The sequence below is a fragment of the Capricornis sumatraensis genome, chromosome 2, assembly GCF_032405125.1.
Source record: "Capricornis sumatraensis isolate serow.1 chromosome 2, serow.2, whole genome shotgun sequence".
In the NCBI taxonomy this organism is placed as follows: domain Eukaryota; kingdom Metazoa; phylum Chordata; class Mammalia; order Artiodactyla; family Bovidae; genus Capricornis; species Capricornis sumatraensis.
In genome coordinates this window covers 110,649,444-110,665,632 of record NC_091070.1, presented here as the reverse complement: position 1 = coordinate 110,665,632, position 16,189 = coordinate 110,649,444, and the positions used below count along the sequence as shown (strand labels likewise).

At 38.4% G+C, this 16,189-nt stretch overlaps 1 protein-coding gene across 2 annotated transcripts in view; it reads right to left on the bottom strand.

The window, feature by feature from the left end:
- CD84 (CD84 molecule) overlaps window positions 1-2,758 on the bottom strand; it is a 40,564-nt gene extending 37,806 nt beyond the window's left edge. For both annotated transcript variants that reach the window (XM_068965694.1, XM_068965695.1), the window contains exon 1: window positions 2,692-2,758. In XM_068965694.1, the coding sequence (XP_068821795.1) occupies window positions 2,692-2,737 (46 nt within the window). In that variant the 5' untranslated portion in view covers window positions 2,738-2,758. The remainder of the gene's footprint in view (window positions 1-2,691) is intronic.
- Between the last annotated feature and the right edge of the window lie 13,431 nt (window positions 2,759-16,189).

Here is a 16,189-nt window from a genome sequence, read left to right as displayed (position 1 = left end):
TGAAAGCAGAAAATAAACCTCACAGCATCTGGAGGTATAAGGACATCCTTATCAACAAAGACAGGGAATTTGGGGGCAGGAAGTTTATACAAACAAACCGTGTTATTTTAATCTACTGCTTCAAGCCCCAAGTCTGTTTACATTCTTCACTAACTTTTGGTGCTCACACCAAAAGCCTGAGTTTCTTTGTCCTGTTGATTCTTCACAAATTTGTTTCTTTGCCTAAAAAGTAAAAGCTGTTTGTTTTGGCCACTTCTTAGTTTCCGTTTCTATGAGACCTCTGCATGCACAAATTAAAATTTGTTTCTCAGTCTCATAAACTTAGAGAATGAACTTATGGTTGCCAGGAGGGAAGGATGGGGAGACAGGATAGTTAGGGAGTTTGGGATGGACATGTACACACTGCTGTATTTAAAATGGATAACCAATGAAGACCTACTGTATAGCTCAGGGATGTTACGTGGCAGCCTGGATGGGAAGGGAATTTGGAGGAGAATGGATACATGTATACATATGGCTGGGTCCCTTTGCTGTTCACCTGAAACTATCACAACATTGTTATTTGGCTCTGTGTGTGTGTGTGTGCTTGAGTGCATGTGTGCACACATGCTCAGTCATGTCTGACTCTTTGCGACCCCATGGACTGCAACCTGCCAGGCTCCTCTGTCCACAGAATTTTCCAGGCAAGAAAGGGTTGTCATTGCCTATTCCAGGGGATCTTCCCATTCAGGGATCGAAACCATGTCTCTGGCGACGCCTGCATTGTCAGGCCAACTCTTTTACCACTGAGCCTCCAGGTAAGCCCCTAATCAGCTATACTGCAATATAAAATAAAAAGTTGAAAAAATTGAAAAAAAATTTTCTTTTCTCCTGCAATCTATCCCATGTCAATTTTTTTTTAATTGAAGGATAATTGCTTTACAGAATTTTGTTGTTGTCAGTTTTGTTAGTAGTCCAGCCACAGAACTCAAGAGGTGGAAGAGGGAAATATTCCCCTTTCTGACAACAGGTGGATTTTATATAACTTTCCCAAAGTTCTAAAGCTAATGGATGAATGATTCATTGCTAGCTGATTCAATAACTTTGATTTCCATTTCAGTAGGTGAGGCAAGTGTATCTTAGAGCTGCCTTTCATGTAGTGTACAGTAGCCCTTTGAAGAGCATCAGGGACTTGAAAACTGAATGAGTGAAAGGTCAGAAAAGTGTGGAACAGAAAGAACTACAGCCTTGGGATTAACAGAACAAATGTCCATTTTCAGCTCTACCAATTTCAGGCTGTGAAATTTTAGGTGAATTGTTTAATTCAAGTCTTAGATTCTACTTTTTTTTTTGTAATGAAACTAAGAACATCTATCTTGCTTATTTCAATGATCTTAGTATGTATCACATAAGAGTGTGTACATAAAAATTGTGAATGCTTTGCTAGTTCAGTTCAGTTCAGTTCAGTTCACTTCAGTCACTCAGTCGTGTCTGACTCTTCGCAACCCCATGAATTGTAGCACGCCAGGCTTCCCTGTCCATCACCAACTCCCGGAGTTCACTCAAACTCACTTCCACTGAGTTTTGCTAGTTAAGTGGTATCAAATGCCTCCCTGTCTAGCCCTTCTTTAAAAGACTGGGGATATCCCTAGATTTCCACTTAGGTTCTATCCAATATTTTACCCCAGCTACTTGCATTTTCTACTTGTCTGTCAGGGTGACTACCACAGGCTCAAAAATTTGACCTGCCCAGTGGATACAATCTCAAGGAAGCTCACATTGAAGGAGTCACAGCTTTAAGTGGTCAAGGGAATCAGAGATACCCCAGTGCACCAATTCTACCTTTTCCAGAAATCCTAACCCACTAGAGTCTCTGTGTTCTAACTCATGCCAGGAATTTGCTAGTGCATTTCCAAAGCTGATAAGAGACACTGTAAGTATTTTTAGAAATGACAGTTTTTACATAAACAAGGCAATTGTTCGGAATCAGTGAGATAATATATGCAATGACAAAACACTCCCAAAGCTATGTTAATGTTACATAGTTTACTTTGTACTAACAACAAGCAATATTCATTTGACCATTATACTTTACTGTTAAGCCTTAAGTAACAAAAACAGGATTTTTAGTTCAACTTCTTCATTTCTTTTTTGAGAACTAATTTATTTATAAAACAGGGACAATACTCTCTTCTCCATTAATTTTAGAGTTTTTGGAAGACATAAGCAGAGTAATAGCTCTGAATGTGCTTTGAAAATAAAGGGAACTTAAAGAGATGAAGTTTTTACAATGATAATTATAGTCATGTGTCACTCTAATCTGCAGGAGCAATGAAATAATTAAGTCATATCTCTGTTAAATTTTATATAACACATTCTAACACCCCAAAAAATTGCTTCTAAGTTTTTCAAAGTTTTGGACTATCTATTCCTTTGTTGGTTTTCTGGGCAGGTCTACCATAAGCTGACGGTTCTGAGCAGGAGAGTTTTTCTCAGATGTTTAGAGGCTGAGTACAGATAAAATTCAGATATATAAACTCTAAAGCTGAAAAACAGATAGATTTGGATCTTAAGTCTCTTCCCAGTCAGGAGGATCCCTTTTGAGACCCAGGGTGTTCCTATTAAAGCAGGCCAAATTTCAATAGCTTCCTTAAGATCAATTTCCAAAACTTAATAGAAAATTAGGAGGTATCAGCAAGGGTCAGAACTCACAGGTTTGTAGGCAAAAGAGCAAGATCCATAGGTGGTGATGAGCCATCTTTTTCACTATAAACTTCTGCACACAGCATGGCATTCTTTCAGTGGAGAATCAGTTTCACTTCTGTGTGCCTTTTTATAGTCATATTGAAGAAAAGGAAGTTGGTTTACTGACAAAGGACATACTATTTTTTTTGTTGTTGTATAAAGTGCCTAGCAACAAATATTTATTGCATGCCTACTCTGTACCAGACACTATACTGGCACAGGTAATATAAAGAGCAACAAAGCAATTTGATTTCTCTCTTTTCATGGAGCTCATATTCTTGTTACAGAAATCAACATTAGCAGGCAGTGTAGTGTGATGTGTATTTCAAAAGAGAAAATAAGGGGAACTAGGAGGGCAGTGGGGACATCTAATCTAGGCTAGGACAGTGTTGGGGAGGCTTCCAGAAGGAACTGATGACCAAGCTGAGCCAGATCTGAAGAGTAAGTTAGCATTATTAGGAGAAAGGTGATAGGGATCAGGCAATGGCAAGAATGTGTTAACACTATAAGAGCTTAATAAGTGAAAGCAACTAATATTGCATAATTATTAATATTAGCATATGTAATAATAATCATGTATAATTCTATTATACAATTGTATATAACTGTATAATTATTTGTACTATGTGATAATTATAATCATATACATAATAATAATATAATGTATATTATCAGATATACAGGCATTATCTGATAATAATATATAGTTATATATATACAAGTTTAATATATAAGTTTAATTATATATACAACTATATACTATATAGAATTATCAGATATCAGATATTATCTGATAATGTATATTATCAGATATAATATGGTCATAATTTTAAAATTGTTATAAATTGTAGTGTATTGTATTACTATATACATATATATAGCATATATAATATATAATATAATTTGTATAATTATGATTGAACTAGACATGACTCAGGACCATTCTCTTATGAAGCCTGTCCAGTCCCTGTTAGAAGTATAACAAGGGCCTTATCTGGGTAGGGGGTGATGGAGAGTGGTAATGGGAGTAAAATTTAGGACCAGATATGAAGCAGTTTGAACTTGGACCCAGCTATTTTGGGGAGAGCTGGGTGGTGGTGGTGGTCCAGTTGCTCAGCTGTGTCCAACTCTTTGTGGCCCCATGGATGGAGCCCATAAGGCTCTTCTGCCCATGGAGTTTTCCAGGCAAGAATATTGGAGTGGGTTGTCATTTCCTACTCCAGGGGATCTTTCCAACTCAGAAATTGAACCCAAGTCTCTTTTGTGTTTCCTGCATTGGTAGATATATTCTTTACCATTAGCACCACCTGGGAAGCACAGTGAAGTGCTGAGAAAACTGAGAAAATAGGCCCTGAGACCTGGAGAAGTAAGATTGTATGTAGCCTTTCCCACTAAAAGGACTCCTCAACCAGCTAGCTCATTTCTAGGGATCCTGAGCATTTGGAGTCATTCACTGAGCAATCCTTCTCATCATTCCCCATATACATTTATTCAGTGTTGAATAGTTGAGTGCCTTTTTGAGATATAGTGAATTGGGAAGCTGGGACCAAAGACTGATTAAAATAAAATTTTCCAAATTATGTCCTTTCACAAAATTAAACCATATTACTTTCACAGTTTTAACAAGCATATCTCCCTGAAATATGTAATTAGTACATTTGCACAACCACACATCTATCTTGTGTTAGTTGTACAGAGAAGGGAGAAAGACTATGAAGTTGCCAAGAGCTGCTGAAAACCTAACGTTGTATATTCTTTATTCCTTCTTTATTCCCTGAAGGAATGTTCCTTCTTCTCTTGCATTTAAAACTCTTGCTTGGTCTCATGTGTATGTCTTTAGAACTTCTGTATTGGTATCTTGCATGTGCGTGCTAAGAAGCTTCAGTCATGCTTGACTCTTTGTGATGCTATGGACTGTAGCCTGACAGGCATCTTTTTCCATGGGATTCTCCAGGCAAGAATACTGGAATGAGTTGTCATGCCCTCCTCCAAGGGATCTTCTCAACCCAGGGATCCAACTCACGTCTCCTGCAGCTCCTGCATTGTAGGCGGATTCTTTGCTGCCGCCAGGTAAGACCGTGTTGGTGTTTTATTCAAGGGCTTATCTCTTCTTATGCTTGGACCAGTGTCTTTTCTCTGTATTTCAGCCTTAAGCTGTCAAACAAACAGTGTATTATTATTATTATTTATTTATTAAGAATGTACTAGCTTTTGTTGTGGAGAAGGCAATGGCAACCCACTCCAGTACTCTTACCTGAAAAATCCCATGGACGGAGGAGCCTGGTAGGCTGCAGTCCATGAGGTTGCTAAGAGTCGGACATGACTGAGCAACTTCACTTTCACGCGTTGGAGAAGGAAATGGCAACCCACTCCAGTGTTCTTACCTGGAGAATCCCAGGGATGGGGAGCCCTGCTGTCTATGGGGTTGTACAGAGTAGGACACGACTGAAGTGACTCAGCAGCAGCAGTAGCTTTTGTTGAGGATCTTTTCATGTGTTTATTAGCTATCTGTATGCTTTCTTCACAGAAAAGTCTGTTTAGGCCCTTTCTCCACTTTTGATTGGGTTGTTTGTTTTTCTCGTATTGACTTGTATGAGCTGGTGCTTTTATATTTTGAAAATTAACCCTTTGTCAGTTGTTTCATTTGCCATTATTTTCTCCCATTCTGAAGGTTGTCTTTTCATATTGCTTATAGTTTCCTTTGCTGTGGAAAAGCTTTTAAATTTAATTAGGTCCCACGTGTTTATTTTTGTTTTTATTTCCATCACTCTAGGAGGTGTGTCATAGAGGATCTTGCTGTGATTTATGTCACTGAGTGTTCTCCCTCTGTTTTCCTCTAAGAGTTTTATAGTTTCTGGCCTTACATTTAGGTCTTTAATCCATTTGGAGTTTATTGTTGTGGTGTTAGGAAATGTTCTAATTTCACTCTTTTACACGAAGCTGTCCAATTTTTCCAGCATCACTTATTGAAGTGACTGTCTTTGTCCTGTTGTATATTCTTGCCCCCTTTGTCAAAAATAAGGTACCCATAGGTGTATGGGTTTATCTCTGGACTGTCTATCTTGTTCCTTTAGTCTATATTTCTGTTTTTGTGCCAGTACCATACTTTCTTGATGATTGTAGCTTTGTAGTATAGTCTGAAGTCAGGAAGGTTGATTCCTCCAGCTCCATTCTTCTTTCTCAAGACTGTTTTGACAAAGAAGGACATCACATAGTGATCAAAGGATCAATCCAAGAAGAAGATATAGCAATTATAAATATATATGCACCCAACATAGGAGCACTGCAATATGTAAAACAAATGCTAACAAGTATGAAAGGGGAAATTAACAATAACACAATAATAGTGGGAGACTTTAATACCCCACTCACACCTATGAATAGATCAACTAAACAGAAAATTAACAAGGAAACACAAACTTTAAATGATACAATAGACCAGTTAGACCTACTTGATATCTATAGTGCACTTCACCCCAAAACAATGAATTTCACCTTTTTCTGAAGTGCACACAGAACCTTCTCCAGGATAGATCACATCCTGGGCCATAAATCTAGCCTTGGTAAATTCAAAAAATTGAAATCATTCCAAGCATCTTTTCTGACCACAATGGGGTTAGATTAGATCTCAATTACAGGAGAAAAACTATTAAAAATTCCAGCGTATGGAGGCTAAACAACACGCTGCTGAATAACCAACAAAATCATAGAAGAAATCAAAAAAGAAATCAAAATATGCATAGAAACGAATGAAAATGAAAACAAAATGACCCAAAACCTATGCGACACTGTAAAAGCAGTGCTAAGGGGAAGGTTCATAGCAATACAGGCATACCTCAATAAAAAAGAAAAAAAGTCAAATAAATAACCTAACTCTACACCTATTGCAACTAGAAAAGGAAGAAATGAAGAACCCCAGGGTTAGTAGAAGGAAAGAAATCTTAAAAATTAGGGCAGAAATAAATGCAAAAGGAACAAAAGAGACCATAGCAAAAACCAACAAAGCCAAAAGCTGGTTCTTTGAGAAGATAAATAAAATTGACAAACCATTAGCCAGACTCATCAAGAAACAAAGGGAGAAAAATCAAATCAATAAAATTAGAAATGAAAATGGAGAGATCACAACAGACAACACAAAAATACAAAGGATCATAAGAGATTACTATCAGCAATTATGTGCTAATAAAATGGACAACTTGGAAGAAATGGACAAATTCTTAGAAAAGTACAACTTTCCAAAACTGAACCAGGAAGAAAAAGAAAATCTTAACAGATGCATCGCAAGCATGGAAATCGAAACTGTAATCAGAAATTTTCCTACAAACAAAAGCCCAGGACCAGAAGGCTTCACAGCTGAATTCTACCAAAAATTTCGAGAAGAGATAACACCTATACTACTCAAACTCTTCCAGAAAATTGCAGAGGAAGGTAAACTTCCAAACTCATTCTATGAGGCCACCATCACCCTAATAACAAAACCTGACAAAGACACCATAAAAAAAGAAAACTACAGGCAAATATTACTGATGAACATATGTGCAAAAGTCCTTAACAAAATTCTAGCAATCAGAATCCAACAACACATTATAAAGATAATACATCATGACCAAGTGGGCTTTATCCCAGGGATGCAAAGATTCTTCAATATCCACAAGTTAATCAATGTAATTCACCACATTAACAAATTGAAAAATAAAAGCCATATGATTATCTCAATAGATGCATAGAAAGCTTTTGGCAAAATTCAACATCCATTTATGATAAAAAACTCTCCAGAAAGCAGGAATAGAAGGGACATACCTGAACATAATAAAAGCTGTATATGACAAACCCACAGCAAACATTATCCTCAATGGGGAAAAATTGAAAGCATTTCCCCTAAAGTCAGGAACAAGACAAGGGTGCCCACTTTCACGACTACTACTCAACATAGTTTTGGAAGTTTTGGCCACAGCAATCAGAGCAGAAAAAGAAATAAAAGGAATCCAAATTGGAAAAGAAGAAGTCAATCTCTCACTGTTTGCAGATGACATGATCCTCTACATAAAAATCCCTAAAGACTCCACCAGAAAATTGCTAGAGCTAATCAATGAATATAGTAAAGTTGCAGTATATAAAATCAACACACAGAAATCCCTTGCATTCCCATACACTAATAATGAGAAAATAGAAAGAGAAATTAAGGAAACAACTCCATTCACCATTGCAACAAAAAGAATAAAATACTTGGGAATATATCCACCTAAAGAAACTAAAGACCTATATATAGAAAACTACAAAACACTGGTGAAAGAAATCAAAGAGGACACTAATAGATGGAGAAATATACCATGTTCATGGATCGGAAGAATCAATATGGTGAAAATGAGTATACTACCCAAAGCAATCTATAGATTCAATGCAACCCCTATCAAGCTACCAATGGTATTTTTCACATAGGTAGAACAAATGATTTCACAATTTGTATCGAACTACAAAAAACCTTGAATAGCCAAAGCAATCTTGAGAAAGAAGAATGGAAGTAGAGCAATCAACCTGCCTGACTTCAGGCTCTACTACAAAGCGACAGTCATCAAGACAGTATGGTCCTGGCACAAAGACAGAAATATAGATCAATGGAACAAATAGCCCAGAGATAAATCCACGCACCTATGGACATCTTATCTTTGATAAAGGAGGCAAGAATATGCAGTGGAGAAAAGACAATCTCTTTAACAAGTGGTGCTGGGAAAACTGGTCAACCACTTGTAAAAGAATGAAAATAGAAGACTTTCTAACACCATACACAAAAATAAACTCAAAATGGATTAACGATCAAAATGTAAGACCAGAAAATATAAAACTTCTAGAGGAGAACATAGGCAAAACACTCTCCAACATACATCACAGCAGCATCCTTTTGACCTACCTCCCAGCATATTGGAAATAAAAACAAAAATAAACAAAAGGGATCTAATTAAAATTAAAAGTTTCTGCACAACAAAGGAAACTATAAGTAAGGTGAAAAGACAGCCTTTGGAATGGGAGAAAATAATAGCAAATGAAGCAACTAACAATGAATTACTCTCAAAAATATACAAGCAACTCCTGCAGCTCAATTCCAGAAAAATAAATGACCCAATCAAAAATGGGCCAAAGAACTAAATAGACATTTCTCCAAAGACATACAGATGGCTAACAAACACAGGAAAAGATGCTCAACATCACTCATTATCAGAGAAATGGAAATCAAAACCACAATGAAGTATCATTTCATACCAGTCAGAATGGCTGCTATCCAAAAGTCCACAAGCAATAAATGCTGGAGAGGGTGTGGAGAGAAGGGAACCCTCTTACACTTTTGGTGGGAATGCAAACTAGTACAGCCACTATGGAGAACAGTGTGGAGATTCCTGAAGAAACTGGAAATAGAACTGCCATATGACCCGGCAATCCCACTGCTGGGCATACACACTGAGGAAACCAGAATTGAAAGAGACACGTGTACCCCAATGTTCATCGCAGCACTGTTTATAATAGCCAGGACATGGAAGCAACCTAGATGTCCATTAGCAGATGAATGGATAAGAAAGTTGTGGTACATACACACAATGGAATATTACTCAGCCATTAAAAAGAATACATTTGAATCAGTTCTAATGAGGTGGATGAAACTGGAGCCAATTATACAGAGTGAAGTAAGCCAGAAAGAAAAACACCAATACAGTATACTAAGGCATATATGTGGAATTTAGAAAGATGGTAACGATAACCCTGTATGCGAGACAGCAAAAGAGACACAGATGTATAGAACAGTCTTTTGGACTCTGTGGGAGAGGGCGAGGGTGGGATGATTTGGGAGAATGGCATTGAAAGATGTATAATATCATATGTGAAATGAATCGCCAGTCCAGGTTAGATGCATGATACAGGATGCTCAGGGCTGGTGCACTGGGATGACCCAGAGGATGGTATGGGGAGGGAGGTGGGAGGGGGGTTCAGGATGGGGAACACGTGTACACCAGTGGTGGATTCATGTCAATGTATGGCAAAATGAATAAAATACTGTAAAGTAATTATCCTCCAATTAAAATAAATAAATTTCTATTAAAAAAGAAAGACTGCTTCGTATGTTTGGGGTCTTTTGCGTTTCCATATCAATTGTGAAATTTTTTATTCTAGTTCTGTTGAAAATGTCATTGGTAATTTGATAGGGATTGTATGAATCTGTAGGTTGCATTTGATGGTATAGTCGTTTTCACAATATTTAGTCTTCCAACCAAGGAATATGGAATATCTCTCCATCTGTTTATGTTGTCTTCAATTTCTTTCTTCAGTGTCTTAATTAGAGAAATGCAAATCAAAACTATAATGAGATACCACCTCACACCACTCAGAATGACCATCATCAAAAAGAAGTCTACAAACAATAAAAGCTGGAGAGGGTGTGGAGAAAAGGAAACCTTCTTGCACTGTTAGTAGGAATCTAAATTGATATAGCCAATATAGAAGATAGTATGGAGATTCTTTTAAAACCTAGAAACAAAACACCGTATGACCCAGCAATCTCACTACTAGGCATAAACCCTGAGGAATCCAAAACTGAAAAAGACACATGTACACCAGTGTTCACTGCAGCACCATTGACAAGATCTAGGACATGGAATCAATGTAGATGTCCATCAACAGATGAATGGATAAAGAAGCTGTGGTACATATATACAATGAATAATACTCAGCCATATAAAAGAAACAGTTCAGTCAGTTCTAATGAGGTGGATGAACCTAGAGCCTATATACAGAGTGAAGTAAGTCAGAAAAAAGCAAATATTGTATACTAATCTGTGTGTGTGGAGATATATATATATATATCTCCAGGATGGAGGAGCCTGGCAAGCTACAGTCCATGGGGTCGCAACGAGTCAGACACAACTGAGCGACTATAGTATAGTGATAGTCACTCAGTCATGTCCAACTCTTTGTGACTCCATGGATTATAGCCTGCCAGACTCTTCTGTTCATGGAATTCTCCAGGCAAGAATACTGGAGTCGGTTGCCATTTCATATATATATATATATGGAATTCCATATATATATATATATATACACATATATATATATATATATATATGGAATTTAGAAAGATGATACTGATGAAATTATTTGCAGGACAGCAATGGTTACACAGACATAGAGAACAGACTTTTCAACACGGAGGTGGTGGTGAGGAGGAAGGAGAGGATGGGAGATATGGAGAGAATAACATGGAAACATACATTACCATATATAAAATAGATAGCTAATGGGAATTTGCTATATGACTCAGGGAACTCAAACCAGGGCTCTGTAACAACTTAGAGGGGTGGGATGGGAGGGAGGTGGGTGGGAGTTTCAAAAAGGAAGGGACATATTATACCTATGGCTGATTCAACATACAATACTGTAAAGCAATTATCCTTCAATTAAAAATAAATAAATTGAAAAAAGAAGATACTAGCTTTTGTTGATTTTTAAAACACCTCCAGCAGGAACAATAAGCACATTTCAGACTAATCACTATGTGGTGGTTCTGGGCAATTAAACAGCCCAGAATGAGGAAAATGTTGAATGGCTGCCAGTCATTAAGTTTCATCTGATAGTTAATGAGATTCCAAGAGTGAAGAATCAGTAAGAGACCTGCCTTTTCTGATTTCAGTTCACAGTGCACTTTTTCTTCTTTCAGGCTTCTTAAATTCTATAACAAATATTCATCTTAGGAGCATATTTTTATCTTCTTGTTAAAATACAGACAAAGAATTTTAGAAATGGTATTTATTAGTCACTACCCTATATGGACAGGGAGGCCTGGCATGCTGCAATTCATGGGGTCGCAAAGAGTCGGACACGACGAGTGACTGAACTGAATTGAACTGAACACTATATGGCAACTCAACCATCAACCCCCCCCCCACACACACTTTATTTTTTTGCTTTTTCTTCAAAAGGCAGTCACCTATGTATTGCTCTTTCTTCCAGTACCTCCTCTTGATTACCTGGAACAAAGGAAATAGAAGGATAATTCACTAGATAATGGAACAGTGACAATTATTTGATTACTCTTTCTGCCATGTGACAATTTCTACTGCCTTGAAACTAATTTCAACATGCTTAAACCTTACTTTTTATTATGCCCTAAAACACTGAAGTAAAATTAAAAAGACTGATTCTTTTGGGGGGAAAAAAAAGATTCTAGCTTTTCAGACTTCTCTTGATGTGCCCTTTGTAATTGAGCAGAGTGCCAAAGAACTTCAGATCTGGGACATGAGGCTGGTCTAGGGTACAGGTCAATAGAAGAGACTGCTATAGATGGAAACTTTGAGAAGAAGGACAAATTATATAAAATCAGGTGACACTGTGGGTAGGCAGGATAGGCTGGAATCTGGAAAAGCCTCCAATGCTAAGACATTTTTTTTTTTTTTTCTGTCCAACAATTCTCATGCCCTCCAGAATTTTTCTGGGAAAGTGGCATTGACAAGGATCTGGAAAACAAAGGCAGATTGTATGACCTATATAGTTGGAATTTTAATATAAAAGTGAACCAAAAATAATAAAGCTACAGCCCAACCCCTTTTCCACTTCAAATATGATATGATCTAAGAGGCAGGGATGGGGAAGGATGTTGGGGATTAGGCTGATTGTAAGCAAACTCAATCTAACTAAAGCTATGACACTATCCCAGCTCAATTTAATTCTAAGGGAAATATTAATAATCAGATTCTCACTCAAAATGCCAGGCAGAGGGAAGGGATTGCATTTCTATGAAAACAAAGTAAAACAAAACAAAAAGTATTATACTTAAAAATATACTATTTTTTAATACAACTGTTAGGATGCAATCAAAATTATGAGAATTTTTAAGAAGCAAGAAAACATGATACATGATCAAGAGAAAGCTCAGTTAATAGAAACAAACTACAGATGAGCAGTTTTTGGAAATAGATAAAGACTATAACAACAACTGTTAAATATTTTTAAGAATTTATAGGAAAAGTTGTTGAAAATTTGAAAAAATGGGCTCGTTCTAGAGAGAAATGAAAACTCAAATGAAGAACCAACTAAAATTCTAAAATGTAAAAATATAATATGTGAAACAAAAGTTAATTTGATGGACTTAATAAATATCAGAATAAACACTGATGAAGAAAGGGTCAGTGAATGTCAAGATAATAAAAACTCTTCAAACTGAAGTAAAGAGGGAATCAAAAACATGAAATATTTACAGATATATCTGATGAAAGTGTAAGGATAAATCTGACAAAGGCACTGGAGACTAGAAATAAATGGGAAGGAATGCCTATTGATGTGTTGGAATATTCAATATTGTTAAGATGTTAGTTCTCAAGATGGCAGAGGAGTAGGTGGATGTGGAGATATCTCTCTCCGTGGATACATCACAAATTCACCTTCAGACACAGAAGATTTTGCAGAACACCAACTGAGAGCAGGTAGGAGTACTTGCCCACTGGAAAAGAATACATAGAATCATGCAAAATTCAGTAGGATGAAGGAAGTAGGGGGAAAAAGAGGAGAGTAAGCAGGATTGGACCTTGCCTTGGTGGGTTCAGTTCAGTTCAGTTCAGTCGCTCAGTCGTGTCCGACTCTTTGCGACCCCATAAGTCGCAGCACGCCAGGCCTCCCTGTTCATCACCATCTCCCGGAGTTCACTCAGACTCACGTCCATTGAGTCCGTGATGCCATCCAGCCATCTCATCCTCTGTCGTCCCCTTCTCCTCCTGCCCCCAATCCCTCCCAGCATCAGAGTTTTTTCCAATGAGTCAACTCGTCTCATGAGGTGGCCAAAGTACTGGAGTTTCAGCTTTAGCATCATTCTTTCCAAAGAAATCCCAGGATTGATCTCCTTCAGAATGGACCGGTTGGATCTCCTTGCAGTCCAAGGGACTCTCAAGAGTCTTCTCCAACACCACAGTTCAAAAGCATCAATTTTTCGGTGCTCAGCCTTTTTCACAGTCCAACTCTCACATCCATACATGACCACAGGAAAAACCATAGCCTTGACTAGACGGACCTTAGTTGGCACCCTTGGTGGGTGGGGGAACTGAAAGTGAAAGTGAAGTTGCTCAGTCATGTCCAACTCTTTGCAACCCCATGGACTCCTCTGTCCAGGGGATTTTCCAGGCAAGAATACTGGAGTGGGTTGCCATTTCCTTCTCCAAGGGATCTTCCCAACCCAGGGATTGAACCCAGGTCTCCCACATTGCAGGCAGATGCTTTAACCTCTGAGAAGCAGGGGTCTAATCTCCACATCAAGGCAATTGTTTGGGACAGAAGAGAAACATTTGAGGCTGAGAGTGAAGCAGCTGATCTGTGACAGTCTAAATGGAATGAGAATCGCACAGACAATCCTTACTGCAGCCATATGTACCCCAGACAGGGATGCGAGTCCCCTAGAAAGCACAATAGCTGGGAGCTGAAGCATAGGGTTTGGAGTGCAGCAGGCTTTTGACAGCAGGGATACAGCCCAAGGGGACATGAGGGAGGATATCAGCATGGGAAATGCCTGTGGAAGAAAACCAGGCAACCATGGAGGCAAGGTGATACTGTTGAGTCACAAGTCGGGTGTGCAGCTATCACTGTTGCTCTCTCTCCCCACACACTAGCACTGACAGTTGAACAACAGAGAAAGATCCCAGAGAGACTGGCCTTTTAAGCTCCCAACATGCCAAACAACAGAGAAGGACCAGACAAAGAGGCCTTTTGATCACCAGTTTCCAGAGGCTAGAAAGACTCTTATAGGGCCATATTTCCTGTGACTGAGGCAGTTGGTGTCCCAGCACACTTGGGTCCCCACAATCCAAACAGCTGTACCACATTCACACTCAATTTTCACTGGGCAGAGTTGCCAGGGGCTAAAACAAGCCCTAATAGTGCCATGTCTTCTGGGACAGTAGCTGCGAGCACCCTTGTGTAGCTGATATTGTCAGGGTCCCTGTGATCCAAGCAACAGTGCCACCTCCATGCTCAAACCCCATTGGGATAGAGTTGTCAGAGGCTAGAAATATCCCTAAGAATACCCATATTTCCTGCTGCCCTAGCTGCCACCTCCCTTGAGTACCTGATGCTGTCAGGTTCCCTGCAATCCAAACAGCTGTGCCACCTCCACACTTGCTCCTCATTGGGTCAGACCCAAGTCTTCCAGGGCAGCCTCAACAGCAAACCCCTGTGGATATCTTATATGGAGAGGTGGAGATAAAACCACAGTTGAAACCCAGGGGCTGTGTGGCTAAGGAAGAGGACCTAAAACCTTCCCACCAGCTGTACAAGCTTCAGATTAAATCCACATGATCAACTAAGCAGACTCTGTCTGCCTAGAATATATAAAAGGACAGTGAGAGTTCCCACAAAAGAAAATGCACTAGTTCTGACAACTGTGGACATTGCAGGCAAGAACATACAGGATGAGGACCAGATTAGAGTCTACAGAGACCAACCCAGTATTGAAGGGTACCCTATGCAGGTGAAGTGGACGGTGACTCACAGCAAGGGAAAGCATGCTGACAGAAGAAATTCAAGAAAAACATTTATTATTCTTATATTTTGATTTGTTCTGTAGTTGCTTCTGTATTTTTTATTTTTCTTTTTTTTAGTTGCCCCCCCCCGTTGCCATAGCTGTTGATTTAATGAGTACTATTAAAACTATTTAAAATTTTCATAATTAAAAAAATCATAATTTATATTTCTTTTATATATATCTGCCTCTACATTGGTCTTTTGTGGTTCTGTGGGGGTTTTCCTTATTTTAATTTCTAAAATTTGTTATTTTTTCAACACATTTTTTGGTTTGCTTTTCCTATTGTTCTCATTCTTTTGTTTGCTTTTCCTATTGTTCTTTTCTCATTGTAGTCATTCTTTTTAATACATATAAATCTTCTTTATTTAACTTTGCATTTCTATTTCTTTTCTTCCTTTTATTTCTTTTTCTCACAATGTTTGTTTGTCTTGTTTTCATTGCTTTGTTCCACAATTGGGACCTTGCTTTGGTTTTATTTCCCAGTTCGTGCTTTAGTTAGTTTTGTTTTTAACTGGTTGGTATTTTTTTGTTTACTTTCAGTTCAGTTCAGTTCAGTCTCTTAGTCATGTCTGACTCTTTGCGACCCCATGAATTGCAGCAAGCCAGGCCTCCTTGTCCATCACCAATTCCCAGAGTTCACTCAAACTCACATCCATCGAGTCGGTGATGCCATCCAGCCATCTCATCCTCTATCGTCCCCTTTTCCTCCTGTCCCCAATCCCTCCAAGCATCAGAGTCTTTTCCAATGAGTCAACCCTTCACATGAGGTAGCCAAAGTACTGGAGTTTCAGCTTCAGCATCATTCCTTTCAAAGAACACCCAGGGCTGATCTCCTTCAGAATGGACTGGTTGTATCTCCTTGCAGTCCAAGGGACTCTCAAGAGTTTTCTCCAACATCACAGTTCAAAAACATTAATT